The following is a 24,137-nucleotide window of genomic DNA, read 5'->3' as shown; positions in this document are numbered from 1 at the left end:
ACAAAATGTTTAAGGCATAAATAGTTGAGAATGCAAATTTCTATCGAACTATATTTGGTGATTCATAGATTATAGAATGAACAAAAACTAATTTGTCACTTGGTAAATTTAAAGGTTTAAGTTGTTTACTTGAAACTCCTCGAGATTTTATTAATGATGAAACTGTTTAAGTACTTAAATAAACACAAGAAAAAAATTACAGTACCTAACTACTTTTTCTTCTGTTTTATCACATGACCCCTCATTATCAGGCATCTTCATATAGTTAAATTACAACATATGTCTGTTAATGCAATATTAATTGATTCTTTTCTATGGTGGTTTATGTCAAATTAAGTTATTCTTTTTCTCATATAACAAAGTTGGGACATTCTAATGCAAATAAAAATCATGCAACATTTTTTTGTTCTAAGATATCAAATTAATGATGAATTCACTATATTATATCAGATATGTGCAATGGATGAGAGGGTCTAAAGACAACAATAATAGTTCGCCTATTTGTTACTTTTCTATTTAAGTTTGTTATTTCAAATAAAGTGATGTCTTCAATTTGATTACAGTTGAATATGTGAAGAGTGCTTAATTGTGGAAGCATTTTAATCATAGTAACAAGGAAAAGGCTTTTCAACTCATTGCATCTTTCAACTTCAGCAGTAGGCAGCAGCACAAGCTCTTCATTTGCTGCAACGATTTGTTCCAATTCTTGGCAGTTGTAAATAGAAAGGGACATCAACTTTAGTAGACTTCTAGATTCCTTCACGGAGAATAGAGATTTCAGATTTTCACAATCACCAACATTTCAACGCTGGAGACATTGGAGACTCCGAATTTGTCTTGGAGTTATAAGACCCAACCATGATATGGCGTTCAATTGAGGTAAGTTCTGAAAAATGTGGTTAGTAATATTCACTTTTGGACAAATACATGGAATTAAATAAGATATTGGTACATACTTCATTTCGACGATGTTGACTATGATCAGAGCGTATCATCACAGCGATCCATAACATAGCCAACTTTGGACATATGCTCACAAATATCTTTCTCAGAGAGTGAGGTGGCCACTTAGCTACATCCTAATGAGATTGTCAAGGAAAACGAGTTTGAGTATTTGCAATTGCGGAAGCATGACCTGGTTCCCAAACAACATTTTGAGGACATGAAGTTTGAACATATATGAGAGACCAGTGTGAGTGTCGTCGTGACTTGTGGCTTTTGGAATGAATTCAAAAGAAACTTTGATGATTGAAAATGTAGAATTCGAGGTATTTAGTGTCTCAAAGTAGTTCATAAAAGTTAAAGATAGTAAATCAATTTGGTAACTGTTTGAATAAAGTTGGAAATTTGAATTGACAAATTGTTTGAGTCATACATAGTTGAGAATGCAAATTTCTATTGATCTCTATTCTGTGATTCAGAATTTATTCATTGATTCAATAATAAATAAATTAATCATAATTCTTTACTGTATAACTTTATTACAAAATCAATCGCTCTCCTTAAAAACATTATAACATAGATCATGTGTGTAAAATATTACATTAATCTTAAACTATTTGATATGTCAATTAGATACATCAAAATGAACACCTTATAAACTTTTAAAAAAATGAGTTAATTTTGATGTATCTTTTTTTTTTTTTGGTCTATATTTTGATACATCAAAATGAACACCTTATAAACTTTTAAAAAAATGAGTTAATTTTGATGTATCTTATTGACATATCAAATGAATTTCCGATTAATGTAAAAAAAAATTAGACATGATCTATGATGTAACATCTTTCAATCCAACGATTGATTTTGTAATACGGTTGTACATTAAAGAATTACCATCGGTGTCATATTATTAAGTTTTACACCATGATATCAATTGATCATGTGGAAATACAAGGGGAAAGAACACAATAATAACATTGAATAGTTGAAAGTAAAACTCCAATTTCTTCCATTGTTGAACCAGTTGCAAGATTGCAATAGCAGACCTGCCAAAAATATTTGTTTGTTAAAGCAACATTAATTGAATAGAGAAGATGTGTAACGGTCATATAAAAAAAATCAAATAAAATTCATGCAACATTTGTTCTTATGATATTAAATTCATGAAGAATTCACTATATTATATCGGATATTTACAATGCACGTTCCTTCACTTAAAGTAGCTTCTATTAATTGTTATTTGACATTCTCACATAAGTGTTTCTACTTATTCTGTTTGGTAAAAATAGCGGATAGCTGATAAGCTAGCTGATAGCTTATAGCTGATAAGCTAACTGAAGTGTTTGGTAAAAATAGCGGTTCAACTAGTTGATAAATGTAAAATGACATAAAGGGTATTCTTAATTCATAATAAAAATTATATCATTAATTTAAGTATTTGTAATTTTGTAAACTAATTTTTCTTTAAAAAATACTTTCAATTTATTAATTTAATATATCCTATGTATTATAAATTAAATTAAATTTTATTCACAAAAATTTTATTTTATATTTTTTTTCATTTAAGTGTTTCCACTTTATAAAAAAAAATAACATTTACCTCAAAAAAAAAGTAGCACTAATAGAGTAATACTAATAATAGAGAATAAAGAAAATAACACTTACCTCAAAAAAAAAAAAAAAAACACTAATAGAATAATAGTATTTTGTTTCGTAAAAATAAAAAAAAAAAAAAAAAGGGCCAGCTGATATATATATACAAAAATTGGAATAAAGGTATAGTAGTCTTTATTACGTAGCTTATTATAAAAATTATGATGGACAAAAATACAATCTAAATGAAATAATAAGGGTAAAATTGGAAGAAAAAGTGAGAAGCTATAAGCTCAAAAGCTACTTGGAATAGCTTCTGAAAAATAGCTTATAAGCTCGTGAAATAAGCTATAATCTCATGGTGAAAAAGTGTTACCAAACAGAACTTTTTTTGTTAAACGAGCTTATAAGCTATAAGTTAAAAGCTAAAAGCTCTTTTTTGGGGTTAACCAAAAACACCCTAGGTCTTTTACATAGTTTCACATTAACATATATATGTGCAAGTTACAAGATAATTAGTACATTACCTGAACAACTTGATTCCTCAAAGAACCAATTTAAGAACTGCCATCTTCTAATGCCACCTTTATCAACAATATATTCAAAATTTTAGTAACATTTATCTTTCAAAATTAAAATAAAAATGTATTTGGATTCTTTACTGATTGTGCAAATAAAAGCTCTTTTATGTCACCTGAATTGCATTCAAACTTTGAGAAACTTTGGGGCATTCATCAATTTCGAGTCGTCCAAGTTTCACAGCCTGTAACTTATAACCCTGGCAGATATCAAAAAAATTCGGCAAACAATATAGTCTTATCTCTGTCAAGTTTGGAAGAATAACTTCCATTTCATCAATAGTTCTGTCTCCACCATCATGTTTAAAAACCTCTTCAATTTGATCTGAGTTTCTTATTTCAAGACTGCTTAATTTTGGAAGCATTTTCCTCATAGAAACAGGGAAAAGGCTTTTCAACTTGTTGCAGCCTCCGACTACTACATCTGTTAGCTTTGGAAAATACACTTCGGCATTGGGCAGCAGCGCAAGTTCTTCATTTGCTAAAACGATGTGTTGCAATTCTTGGCAGTCGCCAATTTCAATGGACATCAACTCTGGTAGACTTCTAGATTCCTCCATGGAGAATAGAGATTTCAGATTTTCACAACGTAAAACTTGTAAATGCTTGAGACATTGGAGACTCTGAGTCTGTCTTGGAGTTGTAGGACCCAACCATGATATGGAGTTCAACTGAGGCAAATCATATAATTCCAAGTCCAGTTTTAGGGGCAAGTTCTGAAAATGAAAAAGGTTGATGAAATTATAAAGCATATTTGGGAAATTAAATAAATTATGCTTCTGCAAAATAGAACATACTTCATTTTGACTATGATCAGAGCGTATCATCACAAAGATCCATGACAAAGCCAATTTGGGACAATCGTTCACAACAAGAGCCTTTAAAGAGTGAGATGGCCACTTTGCAAGACAGTATTCGGGACATATCCCAATAAATTGTGAAGGAATTCGAGATTGAGTACTTTCAGTTGAGGAAGCATGATGTGGTTGTGGTATTTGTGAGAAGAATGATGTTCATGATCACATTCACCAAATATATATTTCAGCTCAGGAACGCCTATTATATATATCGATTGTAGCCGTGAAAGTCCTTCCACATAACAGAATGGGAATATCGACTTTAACAACGGACAATCACTAATCATAACTCTCCTTAGACTAGGCATGAGAAAATGAGAATTCATTTGATCTGGAACTATATCCTCTCTTGTGTTACAACCATCATGCTCTCTTCCACTGGCCGCAATTATAAGCTTCAATTCACGACATTCACGTATGCGCAGCTCTTCTAATTTTTGCAGACTTTGAGCAACAGATGTCGGGAAGAGTACTTCACCAGACTTGCATGAGAATAAGATGAGGATCTTGAGATTCTGCAAGTTACATTCCCGTGGAAATGTGATGTGAATCTTAATGCACCGCTGAATTACAAGTTTTTCTAGTTTCTGAAAGAAGCATAGCACTTGTAGTGGTGGACCTTGACACAATCCTGTCAAGTTATCCATGTCAATGAGTTCTAACTCGACAAACTTCGGAATCAAATCATCTATCTTGGCATTAGAGGTTATATCGAAGATGCATTCTATCTCTTCGCAAGTTTCAAGCCATAGAGAAGTTAAATCATTCATACCTCCCACAACTTCAACCATGTCTGGGATGATATTTTTACATCCTCCATGGAGGCATTGAAAAGCAACACTTTCAGCTTTTTGTAGGATATTCCCTTTGGATTCTTTTAATTTGCAAATATTAAAATTATGTAAGCATAGAGATCTTGTCCATTTAATAAAATAACGTGGAAGCTGAAAATCATGTATTGAAAAACACTGCAAGTTTGATAGAGCAGCAACATCCACAACCATCTCAGCAACCAACTCATCAGCAGATGCTCCTGTGAAGTAAAACACTTCTAGTTGTGAACATCTCCTTAATGCTCCATTGTAGGTTTTTTCAAATATATCACTTCCTGATAAATCTAGTAGCTTCAGCCTTGTGAGATTTCCCATTTCATAAGGAAGTTCATTGAACTTACAACGTCGCAAGAGAAGAACCTCAAGCATTGTTAACTTTGCTACAAAAGAAATGTCATCTAACTTCAACCCATTCAAGCGCAGAGTTCGAACATTTGTTAAAAATTGGACTGATGGAGGCAATGAGAAGAATAGTACATCATGATAGGAATCATTGGTTAAAGAAAAAACCTTGAGTCCATCAATTCCTTCAAATGTTAAATTTGATAATACAAAGGAACTTTGTGATATACTGGTATTTATGTGTAGCAACAACATTTGAACTTTTGCAGCTTGCAATGGACCAATAATTGGATTTTCATTTTCCCACCATGATGATACCGCAAAATAATTTTGTATACTATCGTCCCCTGCCAAGGTGTTGAGAGGTTTGTCAACATTTACCAAAATTTTGCGATCCTCTGACCTCTTTGCTATCCATAAGGCCACTTCGCGAACCAAGTCATGCATCTTCACACATTCCATGTCTTCAGCAGGCATCAGCAAACAAGATTCTACAAGTTTGTCTATGGCAACTTGAATCAAAATCCTTGATATCTTCAGTGGATGTCTTCCTCCCACACCCAGTCCAATTGCATATATGATTAAATCTTCTATTGATATGTTGTAATCTTCTGGAAACATAGAACACATCAAAAAGAGCAACTCTGCTTCCTTGTTTTGTAAATATGTATAGCTTAGTTCAAGACAACTTAAAGCATCTCTCACTCCTTCATCGTGATCATCGAATTCCGCTGAATTCCTCAACTTATATAGTGCAACATCCCACTCACTTTTGTGTTTCCCTTTTAAGGAAGACGCCACAGTTACAATTGCTAGAGGCAGTCCTTTACATTTATTGCAGAGTTCATGTGGCACACCACCCAATGATTTAGAGAATTCATCAGTAATATCTGCATGCTTTTGGAACAAAGTCCAAGATTCGTTTTCAGATAAGAGCCCCAGATTAATAATTTTTTGACAGTTCATTGAAGTGCATACTTGCCGATTACGAGTGGTTACAAGGATTTTCCATGCTCCCTTATTAACACTATCTATGCGAATCCCTATACTCGTCAGATTAAACTTTTTCCACAAATCGTCTACTATGACAAGAATTCGTTTTTTTTTCTTTCAGACTCAACCACAAACGTTGTGCTCTTTCGTCTTCATCTTCTTCACTGAGTTTCAAGTTTAACAAAGCTGCCATTTTTCCTTGAATTTTTCTAACGTTTGGAGTTTGAGACACTGTGATTAAGATAACCTTATCGAACATATTTGATTCCTCAGCCTTCTTACCAACTTCAGTTGCAAGAGTTGTTTTCCCACATCCACCCATTCCATACACTCCTATCATATGGATGCAATCGTCACGTAGTAACTCCAACAGCTGATTGTATGCCACCTTTGTAGATTGGAAGCATGTAAAATTTTCGGAGGAGTACTGGTATTGAATGCCTGGAAGAGGAGCTAAGTGAGAAAATGGTTGAATATTGCTTTTTCCTTTTAATCTTTCCATTGCCTGTGCCTTCTTTACCATTTGCTTGCTCAAACGATATCTTCTCCATGTTGGAAAATCTCTTTGAAAGCACCTGGTGTTTGTTCTCATCCTTTGTTTCAATGCTTCCACCTCTTCTAACAGACTCTTCACTTCATCTAGCCACTTTTCCACGGGCTTCTCAATAATTTCAGTTCTTTCTTTGGCTTGTTTAACTCGACACAACAAGTTATCTCGTTCAGAAATCAGATCCTCCCTCTCATTTTCGAGATCTCTGATGACTTTATTAACACAGAGAAAGTATTTTCCTTCGCGTATTACAGGTTTAACTAAACATTCAGCCAAACATTCAGCAAGTTTAGCAACAATGGAGATAACGTTTTCTGCCATCAAATTAAAGGAAGCCTAACAATACAATCATGTGCATAGTTAGTCAAATATTTATCAAACATGTGAATAGTTAGGGTTGTTTAGTTGTTAGATTATGAGGAAAAAAATCAAAGTTTGACACACGCAAAATCTAACATTAAAGAATGTTGTGAATTCTTTGAAAATCATACCAATAAAATACTTGATGTGTGGTGCAAAATAATCAAGCAATCAATATCAAATGTGGGTAGCAATTATAAACAAGAGCAAAAGTAGCAATCAATATCAACGTGGGTAGCAATTATAAACAATATCAACGTGGATACCAATAAAGTAAAACAATATTTTATGTTTGTCTGTGTTTTTGTTACGCTGATGCATATAATTTTTTTAGTTTTTTTTAACTATTTGTCAATTTTTATATTTTTAAAAACTTTTAACTATTTTCCAATTTTTTTAATTTTAATTATTTTTCAATTTTTTCTCCCAAATTCAGTTGCTTCTACACTGCCGTTGTGGGAGATTAAGATACCGTTTGACCCGTTTTTTTTACTTCTCTACCTTTTTAAGGAGATGTTAGGTCAAACACAATATCAATTAATACTTACTAGAAAGAGAACTTGTTTTAATGCATAAAATTGAATGGAATGAGCTTTGGCCAAAAGTTGTTGAATGCTACTTTAAAAAACTATTTCTCGACAATATATTTCACACACACCTCTTTTCAACTCACTCACACTGGGAACCTTTTCTTTTATTTTTTAATATTATATTTCAATATGTTTTCTTTTCATTTAACTTTGTTTCATTTTATTTTTATAACCGTTCCATTTAATTTTATTATCTTTTTTTTAAAAGAATTTTATTATCTTTTTATCACTTATATATTTAATTTCAATATTGTTTAATCATCACAACCTCACAAATATTTTTATTCACGCTGTCATTTAATGATACCAAATATTTTTATTTCCTTTCTTCAACCTCGCGAATATATACACACACACATTAACGTTTAAAGTAACATTTTATGTCCGTCTTTCTATTTTTTTGTTACGCTAATGCATATAATTTTTTTTAGTATTGCTTGGTTGAGTGCTACCTCACCGATTTTTTTTAACTATTTTCTAATTTTCATATTTTTTTAAAAACTTTTGACTATTTTCCAAAAAAAAATTTATGTTTAACTATTTTCTAATTTTTTTTCTCCCAAATTCAGTTGCTTTTTCACTGCCGTTGTTGAAGATTAAGATACCGTTTGACCCGGTTTTTTTGAACTTCTATACATTTTTAAGGAGAAGTTAGGTCAAGTACAATATCAATTAAGTACTTACTAAAAAAGGTACTTTTTTTAATGCATAAAATTGAATTGAATAAGATTTGCCCAAAAGTTGTTGAATGCTACTTCAAAAAACTACTTCTCGACAATTTATTTCACAAGCATCTCTCTTCAATTCACGTTGGGAACCTTTTATTTTATTTTCTAATATTATATTTCAATATGTTATTTTCTTCCATTTAATTTTTTTTTAGCTGTTCCATTTAATTTTTTTAAGGAGGTTCCATTTAATTTTATTACCTTTTTTTCAAAGAAATTTTATTATCTTTTTATCACTTATATATTTAATTTAAATATCGTTTAATCATAACAACCTCACAAATATTTATATTCACGCTATCATTTAATGATACAAAATATTTTTATTTTCTTTCTTCAACCTCGCAAATATACAGACACACATATTAGTTTTAGAATAATACGTTATGTGTGTCTGTTTTTTTGTTACACTAATGCGTGTAATTTTTATAAAATTTTGATTTTAATTAAAAGTAAAATTGTAGATGTCTTTTCTTCAAAAACGATATAGATGCCTAAAAAAATTATACTTATCTTTTATATATATATATATATATATTGCACCTTTATATCGTAACAAAATATGCATATCTTTTTCTTTTTCAAATAAACTAAACATTGTTAAATAGAAATGGTATTATTTTCTATTTTGTCAGCATCAGATGATAGGATTTTGTATAAGTTTGATAATGACGCGAAAGATGTCTTTCCTTATGTAGTGGGAATATAATTGATGTAACACTATGGGAAAAATACTCCGTAGCTTTATCATTTACCATCTTTTTACTTTGAGTTCTTTGCTTCCATTTTGTAGTCAATGGCAACCCAAATATATGTAACAATTGGTCAGGTTCAAGGCTGCTCGTCAACCTACATCATCCGGTTGTTGAGAAGTTTAAGACTGAGTAAATTTGCATTATGATTTCACAATATAGTGTTAGAGTAACTTATTAGTTCACAATCCGATTTGGTTGTTTTTTGACAATGTTTCTTGAATTGTTGTCATAACCTTAACACTTCTCAAGCTCAGAGTTAAAGCTTCAGTTAGAACTTAAGTCAGAGTTCGACTTCTTCTCAACGTACTTCGTACAACGATTTTTGCAAACTGTCTCAGGTTAGGCCAATTGCTGAATTTATAAACTTAGTCAATGTCTACTTTTTTATGCACAAACATGCTTTGAGTTTTTTTATGCACAAATTAAAAATACATATTGCATTATTCTTTATTTCATGTGCATAATTTGTGTTAGGAAACATACTGCATCACTATTTGGAAAACAACCAAATTCAATCCTAACCAGTTTGGATTGTATTATGAGAGTTGCACCAAATGTTCGAAGACATCAATGTCAAATGGTGCTAACTATATATGCACATGCAGAAGTGATGCTTAATTTCCATTTGTTTCAACAATGTTAATTGGTCAACAGGGTAAATATAATGTACATGCATGCATTTATCTAGACTTTATAGGAAGATAAATTAGAAGTCATGCTACATTTTCTTTAGCTTAAAATCAGTTATGCTACCTTTATTTTATAAATAATATGTAACTATATTCGCATACATCTTATCCATGTAAATATGCATTAGACTGATATTCCAGTTATTTTCATGTTTAGCATTTCTCAAACGACGTGTCAAGAACAATTTTGAAAGGAAAGCGCAAAACAATCACTCTCATTGATGACCAGACTTAGAGACAGTATAACTGTCACCTCTTTACCGCGATAGGGCAAGCTATGAAAATTACTTGGGTGGGAAGTGGTTCAATTTCTGCAGATAACGAGTGATGGAAGAAGGTGGAGCTCATCTTTGATCTCGAAAAGTCACAGAAAAACTTGCAAATTCGAGTTGTTCCAAAGTAGATATTTGTTGTTGAACTATTTGAACTTCTACTATTTTGACGTATCGCTTTGGACTGTAGTCGTAAACTATCTTGACTTTGAGATGTCATTTGTTCTTTTCATTTTGTCTGGTGTAAATATTGGCAAAAATCCCTTTTTGGTTAGTCTATGAAACTTGCAATCTCTTTTATAAACCTAACTATTATGTAACGTTAATCTGCACATTGTTGGTTCCTTCATTGGTTCCAATTAGTATCATGTTAATTGTAATGTTGTTTTCATAATCTCTTGAAGAAAAAAAATAAAACATGCTCTTTTCCTATAGTAAATCTTTATAATGTTTTGGTAAATGTTTTAGAAATGTACATATATATAACTTCTAATTAACACTGCTTGTTTTATACCTAGCACTTCTCAAATGAGATATCAATGACTTTTCTAAAAGGAACACGGAAAACAATCACACGCATTGACAAACAAGCTCAAAAAAGGTATAAGTGTCGCTTGATAAGTTACAAAAAATATTTAGGCAGCCAATGGTTCAAATTTTGCCGAGAACATATGTTAGAGGTAGGTGATAAGTTAATTTTTGATCTAGAGAAGCCACCTAAAAGTATGCACGTTCAAGTCGTTTCCAAATAAAGATTTGGTGTTCATAATCCGCACTTTCAGCATATCACCTTAACTCTAATCTTAGACTAGATTATCTTCACTCACCGATGCTACTTCTTTGCTCGATTTCATTTGATGTAAATATGGGTATCAATCATTTTTTCGTAACTTTATAACAACAACATTCTTTTTTATAATTTTGGATAATATGTAAATTCACACATCATTAGTTCCTTTATTGGTTCAAATTGTTTTCATCCTAAATATTATGTCAATTTCTAATCTCATAAACTGATTATATGCTCTCTTAATCAGTCCATACATATTTTATGATGAATCACAATGTTCCGTCGTTTTAACATCTCTTCTTTCAAAGATTTTTTTTATCGAATACGTTATTGATCGCACGGGTTTGTAACTAGTTTAATAAAGTAAAAAAGATGACATGGTTGCTACATCTATATGAGTTGTATGTGCATGTCACTATAATGATGTACTCCCCCTCAGATCCTGTATATAAGGAAATTTTAAAAAAAAAAATATGGTCTTATTTATAAGATAGAAAGGTCAAATAGCTCTTTTATCCTTTTATGTTTGACAAAAATATCAACTTAATTCTTTAAGTTTTTTAAGTTTTTAATAGGTTTTTAAATTTTTAATTTAATGCATCTGTTTGATTAATTTTTAAGTTTTTAAGTTTTTAAGTTTCAAATAGGTTCTTAAAAGGATAACGGTGTATCACAACTTTTAAGATGTAGATATTGTTTAAAAGATTTTTCTACCCCATATTTAATGTTTTTTTTAATAGGTTTAAGTGCATTTTTGACCTCTTAACATTTAAAATGTTGCGATTTCGGCCCCCTAATAAAAAAATTCAAAATTTTGCCTTCTATCTTTAGGAAAATAAGCTATTTTGACCCTCTTATGAAGAAGTATTAGAGGTTTTAGATTTTATTTTTGGAATCATATATTTTAAAATTCTGTTTTTTTTCGTCAGATTATATAATCTAAAAACGTTCAAAAAGAAATTCATATTATACAATCAGAACGAGGATATTTTCGAAAAGTTGGCATGTGAGAAGAGAAAATTGAAGAGAAAATTCATAAAATTAAAAAAAAAAATTGGCCAAAAACCGCCCCTTTTGCCCAAAAAATGCGGGTTAGGACCAGACCTCCAATATTGTGTAAAACATGGGACCAAATATCTAAATTTTGAATTTAGGGACTAAATTTTGTATTTAACCTAATAATAATTATTACATGCATACCTGATTTCTTAGCAGACTTCTCAAGATGCAAACACCCTTCCTGCTAGTTAGCTTAGCTCAGCTGAGAATCACAGATGCACTTTTTCCTTATAGATACCACAGAGTTTTCTTTATTTTATGGTTTATTTCTGGTTTATTAATAATACTTTAACCAATGCATGATTGACCTGCACTAAATGTAGCAGTATCTTTATATGTTTGATTGAAGTTATTCTAAAACCACTAAAGAAAAAGTATAAACAGTGAAGGAAAGAATAGTCTAGTGTGTGTCCTCCTCCTCATGCAAGAAAAGTATTGAGTATGGAATGCTACACTTTTCCTCTTGCTTGTCCCCCACGCATGAAGATGCCACATTATCTCCATAGGCTCAATATTAGTAATGGTGCCCCAATCTGTTGGCTCTATAATTATGTTCCCATTTTGTAGAGGAAATTATATTTTCTATTGAAGGGGAGAACAAAATTTGCAGTATAGAATTAAATTAAATATTAGATAAAATGAATAAATATGTATATGTAAAAGAAAAAAGTTAAAAATATATTTTTTACTATGAATGGGGATGAGTTCAATGATATCAACATCCCCACCTCCAATTTTGAATTTCGGGAAAACTCAAACTCACATCTGAATTTTGTTAAAGTCGATCAAGGCAGATTATGCCGGTTGAAGATTTTATTATCACGTACATGAAGGACCAAAAATGAAAAGTGGTATATTTACATGGACTAAATATTTTTTAAAAATAAATATTTAAATTAGTTGGAAGAAAAAAAACATATTTAAACCATAAATTTTACATTTTTTTTTTTTTGAGGAAATAAATTTTACATTTTATCGGTAGTTAAATGTTTTGTAAAGTAGTTTTTGTTTTTTAAATAAAGGATGTAAAGTTAAATTTTTAAATATTTAATTTTATCACATGATAAATAAAAATTTAAGATTAAAATTGAAAAATTAATAAAAAGGTCAAAAAGCAATTGTTTATATATTTTCATAGTTAGCTGGCCCATTTGTTATAGATTTTTGTAATGTAATATGTTTTTGTTATAATTTTTTTTAACAATTTTTTTTAAGGAAAGCGTCAAATAGAAAATTCCTTTGAATAGCTTATTTTAAAATGTCATTCTAAGTATTTCATCTTTTTGTTATACTTTCCTTCAAAATAAATATCTTTTTTTTTATACTATAAAATTTTGAAAAAACTCTCTAAAAAACAAGCTATTTCAAATAGCTTTTCATGAAAATCATTTTTGAAAGATATTATTTTGAAAAAATATATGATTTTTACTATGTAAAATCTCGAAAAATAAATATTTGAGTTAGTGAATGTCAAAATCTCTTTTTTAACTTATACCAAATGAGTTTGAAATTTTATAGGCTAAATTACATCAGGGTCCTTTAAGTTTCACGTTTGTGACAAATTGGTACTTTAAGTTATTTTTATCCCATATCAATCCTTTAAGTTAACAAACATTTTCAACACTGCCCTTCTTTTAACAAACGTTAAAAAACTGATGAATTTATGTCTCAATTCCCCTTTTCTCCTATATCAGTCCTTTGGAAAAACTTATTTTTCTCTCTAAAATAAATTTACCTAAGAATGATATCGCCATGAATAATATGATGCATAATGACATGGTATGGAAGACTAGCATTTATTTCACAAATATGGGAAGGAAGACCAACATTTATTTTACAAACAAGCAAACAATCAATATACATTTTTTTGACACAAACAATCCATATACATGAAAACAATTGTATAAGGTTAGACATACCTCAATGTGGGATAAAATTTCATCAGTTTTTTAACGTATTTTTTAATAGAAGGGCGATGTTGAAAATGTTTGTCAACTTAAAGAATTGATATGAGATAAAAATAACTTAAAAAGACCAATTTATTACAAACGTAAAACTTAAAAGACTCATGATGTAATTTAGCCTAATTTCTATTATTTTTGAGTAAATTTCCAAAAAAATCTATTTTTAGAATTACAGAGAAAAATCTTTTTTTTTTTGTTTAAATCTAAAACAATTGGGTCCGAAAAGTGCTCCAGAACTTTGAAGATATGAATGAATATTCATTCAAGCAACATTCTATGGAGAAAATTGCTCTTCTCCCATCGCGTTTTCCTCGTTTCCAACTGCACTTCCAAAAAGACCCCGCATGAGTTAACTCACGCAGCTGTATAACATGTGTGACTTAAGTCACGTTGGAATACAACTTCCTTGACTTAAGTCACGCTGCATCACTTGAACCACCCAGAACCACCGCGTTCCAAATCGTCTCCATCTCCATCCACCACAACACAAGCTTGCTCCGTCGTGGTGAGACTTTCGCTCTATTTTTTCGATGTTTCTGTTTTTTCCTGAGCAAATTTGGATCCCCCGGTGTTCTATTTGATTATGAGTTGCGATCCATGTAACATTGTGTATAATTTCTGTGTTGTTTGTTATTTTGTGTTGCAATTCCTCTGATGTTTGTTTATAATAACAAGTGCTATAAATCGCAAGACAGTGTTGCAATTTTGTGTTGTTTTTTCCTCTGATGTTTGTTCATAATTCACTCACATTCACATGCCAAAACCTTAACCTGTTCATCTCAGAATTCGTAACATAGCTACCATATCATGTTGAGGAATCCCTTCAGTAATACAAACATAGCTACCATATCACCACGTGAGTTGACTCACGCGGGGGGTAGTTTGGGAATTTTGGTATGAGACGGATAAAATGTGATGGGAGAAGAGCAATTTTCTTCTATGGGAAGGTTCAGAATCAAAAAGAAAGGAACATGACAATGCAGTAAGGTTGCAATCTAGTGCCACCGGAGCATCTAATATATTTGAACAATGCATGACATAAATATTATTTCTCTTTTCACTCAATAATAGGCGACTTAAGGCATTATCAGTTTATCACAAACCACTTAAACTTTCATACTTTAACAAACGAAAGCACAAACATATCAACACTTGAAAGATCTGAAGATTACAACATATCATAGCTTTTCAAGACCTCAATACATTCCATCATTGGCAAAGTACAAAAAACAATCAAAGAACCTCGGTTATATATATGATATGTTTCAAGGCACATTCAGAAACATAAACACAAGGGGAGAAGTTTGGTGAGTTGGGTATTTTCATATCTACAAATATTTGACCAGAAGCCATATGACAAGAACCAAACCCACTATACCAATCACTGCTAATAGCATGCACATGCATGAGCAACCGCCCTTAGTACGTTTGTTTAAAATTGCCAAGTTCTTCTGCACTCTCTGTTATCACAAAAGAAACAGAAAAGGTTAGTTGCATGCAACTTCTTCTACAATATTAACATAACTCAATTCAAGAATTAAAAAAAAAAAAAAAAAAAACTTAAAAGGGAAAAGGTAACAAGTTAATTATTAAAAAAAAATAAAAATAGCAGAAGCATTAAAAAATTAACCCATCCCCCCACCTGGCTGAAAAAATTAACCCATCACCCCACCTAGCCGAAAAATGACAATTTTATCTTGCAAAAAGCATCATCCACAGATATTCAATAATTTATAAGTTAACCTAGTTAACTATGTAAGTTTACAGTAAATTTACTTAAATTGTATCTCCTCATACAAAAAGTAACAACATTAGCCCTAATCCCCGCAGATCCATGAATGACATGGCATACAACAATGTAAGTTTATTGTTTTCCCAAATTAATGATTATATTCCAAAATACTGTACATCAACAAAGACAAACTAACCAAACTATGGTACATCTATTTGAAATGTCAAATTAGTGAGTACTTGGCCTATTTTAATTCTTAGACAAAATACTTATCAGAATTAAGAATTAAGGAACTTAGAAACGAAGAAAATAGAATTCAAAGAAATGTTTGCATCATGAAGACTAATTAAGTATATTGTAAACTTTTCCAATCTCAAAAAGTTTATTTTTTATATATGCCTAAAGAAAGTTGTGGTAAGAGTGTTACCCTCAGCCGAGAATCTGTGACATCTACATGTTCGTCCAAGTCATCCTAGCCGAAAATAAAGAGATTCAATTTTCAGACCGATAGAAAAATGGATCTCAAAAAATTAGCAAAGACAGTTAAAATAGGATGGGAACATACAATGAGTCTAGTGTGTAGAGTCAGCTCTTCATTCACTGCCAACGCAATATGTTTTGTACTCAATACAGTCTCCTCCAATTTCTCAAGGCCCTCATCTTGTTCTGTTCGAAAAACAGCAACCAAAATCAATATCCAAAGCACAAACTATATATTTCAATGTTCACACAATTCAAAATGAAGTTACCTTTCATAACTTGTCGTTGCAAACCAACAAGTCCATTGTTGTCCAGGCCAACAGTTCTGCTCATTGCATCTGGTTTAATTTCTGGCCCGAGCAAACTATCCCTATTTGCAAAGTTTGACATGTTCAAAGTTGAAGCCATTTGGTTAACCTTTGACCTCAAATTTGCAAGGTTGTCCTTGCGGCGATTCATCTCCTTCTCAGACCTGTTTATCAGTTGACAAAGAAAAGTGAAAAGCATTACATCACATGCCTTTGCAGCTCAAAAGAAGACACTGACCTTATATTGATAACATATTTTCTTATCAGTATTATCACAAAAGTTTTATAGTATAATCATAAGAAAATGGTAAGGGGATAGATATGGAGAATTCCACAAAACATTTTTCAAAATAAAAAAGCATCATATTACTACAGGACATTGAGTTCAGGTCCTCATTGCTGTAATAGCACCATTCTTTCTTAATCAGGGTAAACAACAGCTGAATACTCACTTTACAGGGAGCTTTGACAAAAGGGATTGCAAGCTATCTAGTCGGGTCCCCAATATTGTGATTTTCCTTCTTATAGCAGACGCATGACGTTGTGTTTCTGGTCCAGATGAAGGAAATGAATTATGTTCAGAAATCATGCCACTGATATCATCAGCAAGTTTCATTGCTTCATTATATTCCTTCAACCATGAGTCTGAAGAAGATGCCATTTGCCTGAAATTAGGTGAAAAAGAAAACAAGAATAAGAGGCAAATTATAGTGATTAATGATTATATAGAAAAAATCATCAATGCAAGTTGTGCAGTATGTTAGATTTTACATCAAACGACACCAAAGATGAAACAAGTTGTACATCATGCTACTCACATGCCTAACTTATACAAACGTTTATCCAAACAGGGCCTTCGAAAATCTCCTATACTCCTTAAAAAATCCCTATCTCTATATCTAATAATTTCTAACAAAAAAGCAAACCGGATAGAAACAGAAGCAATCCGTCACATAAACCTTGACTACCAACCATTGAACCAGGTTTCCATTTAACACCACTCCCATCAACAGACACAGGCATCCACATCCTTCTAAACCAAAATCAGTGATGTTAAATAGCGGCTTATAGCATAGTAGAATTTGAACAAATTACCACCATTCCGCAATAAACTATTTAGTTCAGTGTTGTCAAAATATTCCACTGTCAAGATTAAGAACATGAATATTCACAAAGATATCAACATCTTAACCCAAAAAACCAAACTAATTGCCTCAACGAAAAATTCCTTTATTAAAATATACACCACATTCCATCACCACATGTTTATCATGATCACGGAGACAATGAAAAACTATGAAAATTCAAACCCATCACGAAATCCCGAAAAAATCAACCACCTTCAACATCAAAATCATACACAAAACGCACAATTATCATAAAACAGTCACCAAACCAAAATAAGTCAAAATAAACCACAAAAAAAAACACGTTTTCACCATCTCCACAATCACAACCCAGAATTCAAAATAAATCAATTCAAATCACGCAAAAAAACGAACAGATCGTAAGTAAAGAGCAATCAAATCATCCTTCTTTACGATATAGCAAAGTCACCTCAATTCAAATCATACGATAAAAAAACTTTCTAACAACAAAGCAAACCAGAAAGAAAAAAAAAGCAAATCATCACATAAACCTAAACAACAACTAGTCAACTAACACCTCCAACCTTGACTACCAACTTTCCATTTAACATCACTTTTGCCAACAGGAACCAGCAACATCATCCTTCTTACCCAAAATTAGTGCTATTAAAAAGAAAGAGGCGCTATAGCACTATATCATATTCATAGCAGAATTTGGACAAAAATGGCTACTGCTCCTTGATATACTATTTAGTACAAACTGTTGCCAAATAGTAGATATAGCGGCATGTTATAGCATTGTAGCATAATTTGAACAAACCACTTTTTTCTGTAACCCACTATCAACAACACTTCCTAACATGAATATTCACAAATATATTAACCTATTAACCCAAAAAACCAAACTAATTGCCTCAACAACAAATTCCTCTATTAAATCTACACCACCATCAACTCATGATCACAGAAACAATGAAAAATTACAAAATTCCGACCCATCACGAAATCCCAAAAAAATTAACCACCTTTAACATCAAAATCATACACAAAACGCAACAATTCTACAAAACCAAACATCAACCCAAAAAAGTCAAAATCATCCACACAAAAAAAAAAAAAACACGTTTTCACAATCTCCACAATCACAATCCAGAATTCAAAACTAAAAAATAATTCAAATCACACGAAAAAAACGAACAGATTGTAAAGAAGAATAAAATTTCACCTTCAAATTAAGGAGAAAAAAACTTTCTCTGAATTAGGGTTTGGTAATTGGGATGAAAGAGGATCGTCGATGATATTGATCGATACGATGTCGTTTTAGGATAGGAAGAAATCAGCTTGACGGCGCGGTAGCACCGAGTGGCACCGTTTGTGTGACGCTGTTGTCGTTTACGAAATGTGGATGAAACTGAAAAAGTCGTCCAACGCAGCGTCGTTTATGATGTCTCTTGTGGTACGTCTACGCGGGTTATTTTGTTTTGTTGTATATCTCTACGATGACAGGTAAAACCGTAAAAGCAAGGTGATTAAAACCGGACCGGACCGGCCGGTTCAACCGTGAACCGGTTATATGTCCGGTTCGGAATGGCCTGTAAACCGCTATGTCATGAAACTGGGAAACGAACCAGAAAACCGGCTGAACCGGAGGTTTGACAGGTTGGACCGCGTTTTGGTAAACGAAAAAGATGGCCAAAATCTCAGTTTCGTTCTTCCTTGGCGTTTTTTCACACACAGACAGCACAAAGAGAAACCCTCATTCATAGAATCAAAGTATTCAAACAAAACCGCAAGAAGATGAAAAGAGAATCGAACATTTGGTTCAAAAAGAATAACCACAGATGCAGGCGATAACAAATGGTGAAGAACCGTTATATTAAAAATAGAAGAAAAATTGAAGGATACAATACTAGAGAGAAAGTTGCAAGTTGGTGGCGGCTGTTTATTGTCATTAGCAGTAGCAACATGCTAGGGTTACCAATCAATTACAAATACAAAAGAAATGGGTTTGTGGAGCCCTTCTAAAAAAGTGGGCGTGGTCTACCATACAAGCCAAATAAACTTTATTTATTTATTTTTTAATTTCTTTTTGGTTATTATAGTAACCAAAATGATTTTATTTATTCAAATGCTACCTATTTTATATTTTTTATATATAAATTGATTATTTTATTAAAAACGGTTCGACCCGGTTCAACCTTTAAACCTTAAACCCATACCTTTACCGATTTGATGTCCGGTCCGGTTCTGATTACCTTAAGTAAAAGTGTCACTTTTTTTTTGACAAAAAGTGGGTATTTTCATCATATAGTTTTTAAATTATGTATATTATCTTTTGATTATAAACAAAATTAAATTATCTTTTACAGTTCACTAATTCTCAAATTCTAAAACAAATTGCAATGGATTAGGATACATTTTTTTAGGCTTAATTGCACTTTTGCCCCCCTATCTTTCCAAAAGTTACGGTTATGGGCCCCTAACTAATTTAAATACAAAACAGCCCCCTATGTTTTGATTTTTTTGCAGTTTTGGACCCCACATCGCACCTCACTAATGGATTGGGGTCCAAAACTGTCAAAGAATCAAAACATAAGGGGTTGTTTTGTATTTAAATTAGTTAGGGGGCCATAACCGCAACTTTTGGAAAGATAGGGGTCCAAAATTAGTTAACATTTTTTTTTGTGGCCGGGTTCGAACTCCGGACCTTGCATATTTTTTTTTTTTACAGGAAGTAACTTATTGTATTTCATTCATAATAATAGTAGAGATACAAGATGAAATCATAATATGAATATGGAAACTAACATGACGCAAAGCCACTCTAGCAAAGCTGAGTGACTTCGTTGACTTGTCTCTGAATAAACCTAACATCAGAGGTTACTAGATTAGAAGCTAACAAGCGTCTACATTCATTGATTACTGCGCTAAAATTAGAGACGTCACTTTTACTACCATAAAAACTATCTACCACAGTTTTGAAATCAAGCTCAAAGTTCACAATACCCAGCTGCAGATCGCGAACCCAATGCATTATTGATAATAAACCTACAGCCTCCCCCAAATCCACATCAAGGAGCGGAGTCATCCATTCAATCTTGGCTAAAACATATCGACCTTCATCATCTCGAATGCACACACAATGTCAACCCGATTCCGAGCTTGAGAAAAGGACGCATCAACATTACTTGTAAACCTGCCAGTACTTGGTTTAGTCCACTTCAAATCATTCGGGGTAGTGGGATGTTGATGGATAGGCTGACAAATAGTCTGAGCATTCCTCCAACTAGTAAGAAGAGAACTTGCACGAGCACAAATAGCTTGAGTTGTTTCAGAAACATTGTTTCATACCTTATTATTTTGATGCTTCCATATACTCCAGAGAGTCACACCGAAAACTTGCTGATGTTGTTGGTCCAGGTGTTATAAGATAGCAAACACATTGGATGGAAAACTTGCATCAGTATCAAAAACAACCATTAAAAGGTTCCATAACCCACTCCGCTGCCAACAAATCATGCTATTATTACATATAAAGAATAGACGGGTATTATCCTCACAAAAATCGTCACACATTGCACACCTATCAGTACATTGAACTCCTTTTGATTGTAATCGGATTCTCGTGACCTTCGGGGGCAGTTTTAAACTCCAAAAACAATTCCAATTATCTGGCACACGGTATTGTACAACTGCTACATCATGATTCAGAATATCTTTATGAGCACTTTTAACTAAATATGCATCATCCCACTCGAACTTCCAAACAGGCATATCATGAGTTACATAAGGGAATAACAGAGTATTAATGATATTTTTAGCAGTAGCATTGTCAAAAAAGGCATCAATTAGCTCCATATTCCAGCGATAGCTGGCCACTCCAAGTGTTGATGAGTATACGGTATAAGTCTGGCAGCATTACTGAGTCATGGGTGATCCCAAACTGGAATGTGTTCTCCTGTGCCAATACTCCACTGAAAACCACGGCGAATCACATCTTTGGCACTCCATATACTATGCCATACATAACTAGGATTATGGCCTATGCTAGCTCCAAAATAATCACTTCGAGGAAAATATTTAGCTTTGGGTAAACGAGTGATTATGGACTCTGGTGAAGAAACCAACTTCCAAGCCTGCTTGCCAACCATAGCCATATTGAAAGCCTCAAGGCCCTTAAAACCCATACCTCCAAACACCTTAGGAACTGAAAGGCGTTCCCAAGATAGACAGTGCAACCCTCGAGAGTTCGTTGAGTTATGACCCAACCAGAAGGAGTTTAACATTTTCTCTATCTCATGAGGGATCCTGGAAGTAGGAAAATACTCATCACATATGAAGGAATAGATTGCAAAACAGACTTAATGAGAACCTCCCTCCTAGCCTGCGAGAGACATCGACTACTCTAGGAGTTGATTTTATTCCATATATGATCCTTAATAAATTTAAAAGTTGCATGTTTGCTACGTCCAATCATAGATGGCAGCCCAATATATTTACATGTACCCAAGACTTGACGAACACCAAGAGTAGTAGCAATGAGATTCTTTAAATCATCTGGAATATTGCGACTACAAAATAATTCTGACTTCCGGAGATTAATGGCTTTCCCCAAAGCTTATTCATAAGTAGCCAAAATATTTTTCATACAAATAGCCTCTCTTTCACAAGCTTTAAGGAAAAGAAAGCAATCATCTGCAAAGAGAATGTGAGAAATAATTGGTGCATCTGTGCATATCATAGTACCTCGGATATCATTACGACGTTCAGCTTCATGAATAAGGAAAGAAAGACCTTCAACACAGATGATGAACAAATAAGGTGAGAGAGGATCACCCTAATGAAGGTCGCACCCTGGCACAATAGGACCCACTGATGCTCCATTAACCAAGATCGAGTAGTCAACCGTCTCAACACAAAGGATAATCTAACTAACCCATCTAGAGGAAAACCCCATTTGAATCATGATATCTCGTAAGTAGTCCCAATCTAATCGATCACAAGCTTTGCTAATATCTAACTTAAGTGCAACATCTCCACTCTTCCATTTAGTTTTAGCCATCATATAGTGAACAATTTCAATGACCACCATTGCATTATTTAAGATAGATCTTTCAGGGACAAAAGTTGTCTGATTAATAAAAATACGCTTATCAAGCACCTGCTTGAGCCTATTAGCAAGCACCTTGGCTACAATTTTATACACAACATTGCAAACTGCAATAGGCCGCCAATCTTTCATTGAAGTATGAGAATCACCTTTTCGTATAAGCTTAATATTAGTAGAATAGACATGGGGTAGGAAAACACCGCTCGCTAACTATTGACAACCTGCTTGATATACTTCATGACCACAAGTATCCCAAAAATGTTGAAAAAACCCGGATTAAATCCATGTGGCCCTGGACATTTGTTTGCTTTCATAGAAAAGGTTGCTTGTTTGAACTCTTCTATAGTAAAGGTAGCAGTTAACATATCATTATCTTCCCCGGTGATGGTGGCATGAACTAAATTATCATCCTGAGACTGATGGTTAGACGAATAGGACTATTCAATCTTTGGAAGATCTGTTGAGAGCTTATGTTTTGGAATAGGGTGTAAGTTACGCTGAATGTTTACCATTGATTGAGTTTACTTACAACAACAATTTTCATTCTAGTATCAGTATGACACGTTTGAGGCTTTTTATGGACGAAGGTATATGACACCATTGTGTTGGTATGGGTCAGGGGAGAGTGCTCTGTTAGGACCAGAAATTGTGCAAGAGACTACGGAAAAGGTTAAGATGTTTCAGGAAAAGATGAAAGAGTCTCAAAGTAAGAAGAAGAGTTATCATTATAAGAGGAGAAAAGATATTCAGTTTCAAGTTGGTGATCATGTATTTTTTAGAGTGAATCATGTAACCGATGTTGGACGTGCTTTGAAGTGTCGAAAGTTGACACCTTGTTTTGTTGGACTGTTTGAGATTATTGCGTTACCGTCGTCGTTGTCTAATCTTCATGATGTGTTTCATGTATCTCAGTTGAGGAAGTATGTGCACAGCCCGTCTCATATGATTCAATTGGATGAATTGGAAGTAAGGGATAATTTGACTATTGAAACTTGGCTAGTTAAGATTGAAGATCGGGAAGTTAAGCACTTAAGAGGAAAAAAGATGTATTGATGAAAGTGATTTGGTTTGGACCAACTGGGGAGAGTGCGACTTAGGAATAAGAGAGTAGGATGAAGGAGTCGTATCCGAAGTTTTTTACTTGAGGTAATTTTCGAGGAGAATTTTTTTTTTAATGTGGGAGAGTTGTAACAGCCCGATTTTAACTATAATTTTTTTTGAGAAAAAGGGTCACAAATGGAAAGTGTTGATTTTGGTGAATTAGAGTGAAATAGTGATGTTGTTGTGCTGAAATGATTTAATAGAAATTTTGTTTTGGAATTTTGGTTCATAAGCTTTGGTCATTTTAAAGTTTGGGGAGAAAATTGGGTTTTGAACGAAAACGTAGTTTTGATCTGTTATCATGGTTTTGGGGTGCCAAGCCATTAATTGGACTTGAACCTTTCGACCGTTGATATCTCTCTTTTTTCTTGGGAAGGGTAAAAGGAGAAAAACCCTTAAAAAGTTCTAGATTCGGGGGTCATT

General features: G+C 32.8%; 4 protein-coding genes across 5 annotated transcripts; 1 reads left to right on the top strand and 3 right to left on the bottom strand.

Annotated features, from left to right (window-relative positions):
* Positions 1 to 1,678: 1,678 nt before the first annotated feature.
* On the bottom strand, positions 1,679 to 6,111 carry LOC11443539 (probable disease resistance protein At4g27220). Its single transcript, XM_039831995.1, has 5 exons — positions 4,232 to 6,111; positions 3,911 to 4,073; positions 3,230 to 3,829; positions 3,063 to 3,119; positions 1,679 to 1,988 (listed from the first exon to the last, which is right to left on the bottom strand). The coding sequence occupies exons 1-4, from the start codon at positions 6,109 to 6,111 to the stop codon at positions 3,093 to 3,095; spliced, it is 2,670 nt and encodes an 889-aa protein (XP_039687929.1). The 3' UTR covers positions 1,679 to 1,988; positions 3,063 to 3,092.
* On the bottom strand, positions 6,108 to 12,218 carry LOC112420165 (putative disease resistance protein At5g05400). Its single transcript, XM_024778836.2, has 2 exons — positions 12,073 to 12,218; positions 6,108 to 7,024 (listed from the first exon to the last, which is right to left on the bottom strand). Exon 2 carries the CDS (start codon positions 7,007 to 7,009, stop codon positions 6,203 to 6,205), a length of 807 nt encoding a protein of 268 aa, XP_024634604.1. The 5' UTR covers positions 7,010 to 7,024; positions 12,073 to 12,218; the 3' UTR covers positions 6,108 to 6,202.
* Positions 12,219 to 14,929: 2,711 nt separating this feature from the next.
* Positions 14,930 to 19,476, bottom strand: LOC11445318 (syntaxin-52). Of its 2 annotated transcripts, XM_024779605.1 has the most exons (6): positions 18,729 to 19,476; positions 16,868 to 17,080; positions 16,377 to 16,579; positions 16,193 to 16,293; positions 16,055 to 16,099; positions 14,930 to 15,355 (listed from the first exon to the last, which is right to left on the bottom strand). In XM_024779605.1, the coding sequence occupies exons 2-6, from the start codon at positions 17,074 to 17,076 to the stop codon at positions 15,224 to 15,226; spliced, it is 690 nt and encodes a 229-aa protein (XP_024635373.1). In that variant the 5' UTR covers positions 17,077 to 17,080; positions 18,729 to 19,476; the 3' UTR covers positions 14,930 to 15,223. The 2 variants fall into 2 exon arrangements, with proteins under 2 accessions (XP_024635373.1, XP_039687113.1); XM_039831179.1 differs by lacking the exon at positions 18,729 to 19,476 and having other exon boundaries at positions 16,868 to 17,118.
* A 3,728-nt stretch (positions 19,477 to 23,204) lies between these two features.
* LOC112420164 (uncharacterized) lies at positions 23,205 to 23,666 on the top strand. The gene has a single exon (XM_024778835.1). It carries the CDS (start codon positions 23,205 to 23,207, stop codon positions 23,664 to 23,666), a length of 462 nt encoding a protein of 153 aa, XP_024634603.1.
* Positions 23,667 to 24,137: the final 471 nt, after the last annotated feature.

The sequence above is a fragment of the Medicago truncatula genome, chromosome 3 (assembly GCF_003473485.1).
Source record: "Medicago truncatula cultivar Jemalong A17 chromosome 3, MtrunA17r5.0-ANR, whole genome shotgun sequence".
NCBI classification, from domain to species: Eukaryota; Viridiplantae; Streptophyta; class Magnoliopsida; order Fabales; family Fabaceae; genus Medicago; species Medicago truncatula.
This window is presented reverse-complemented; position numbering and strand designations above follow the sequence as displayed.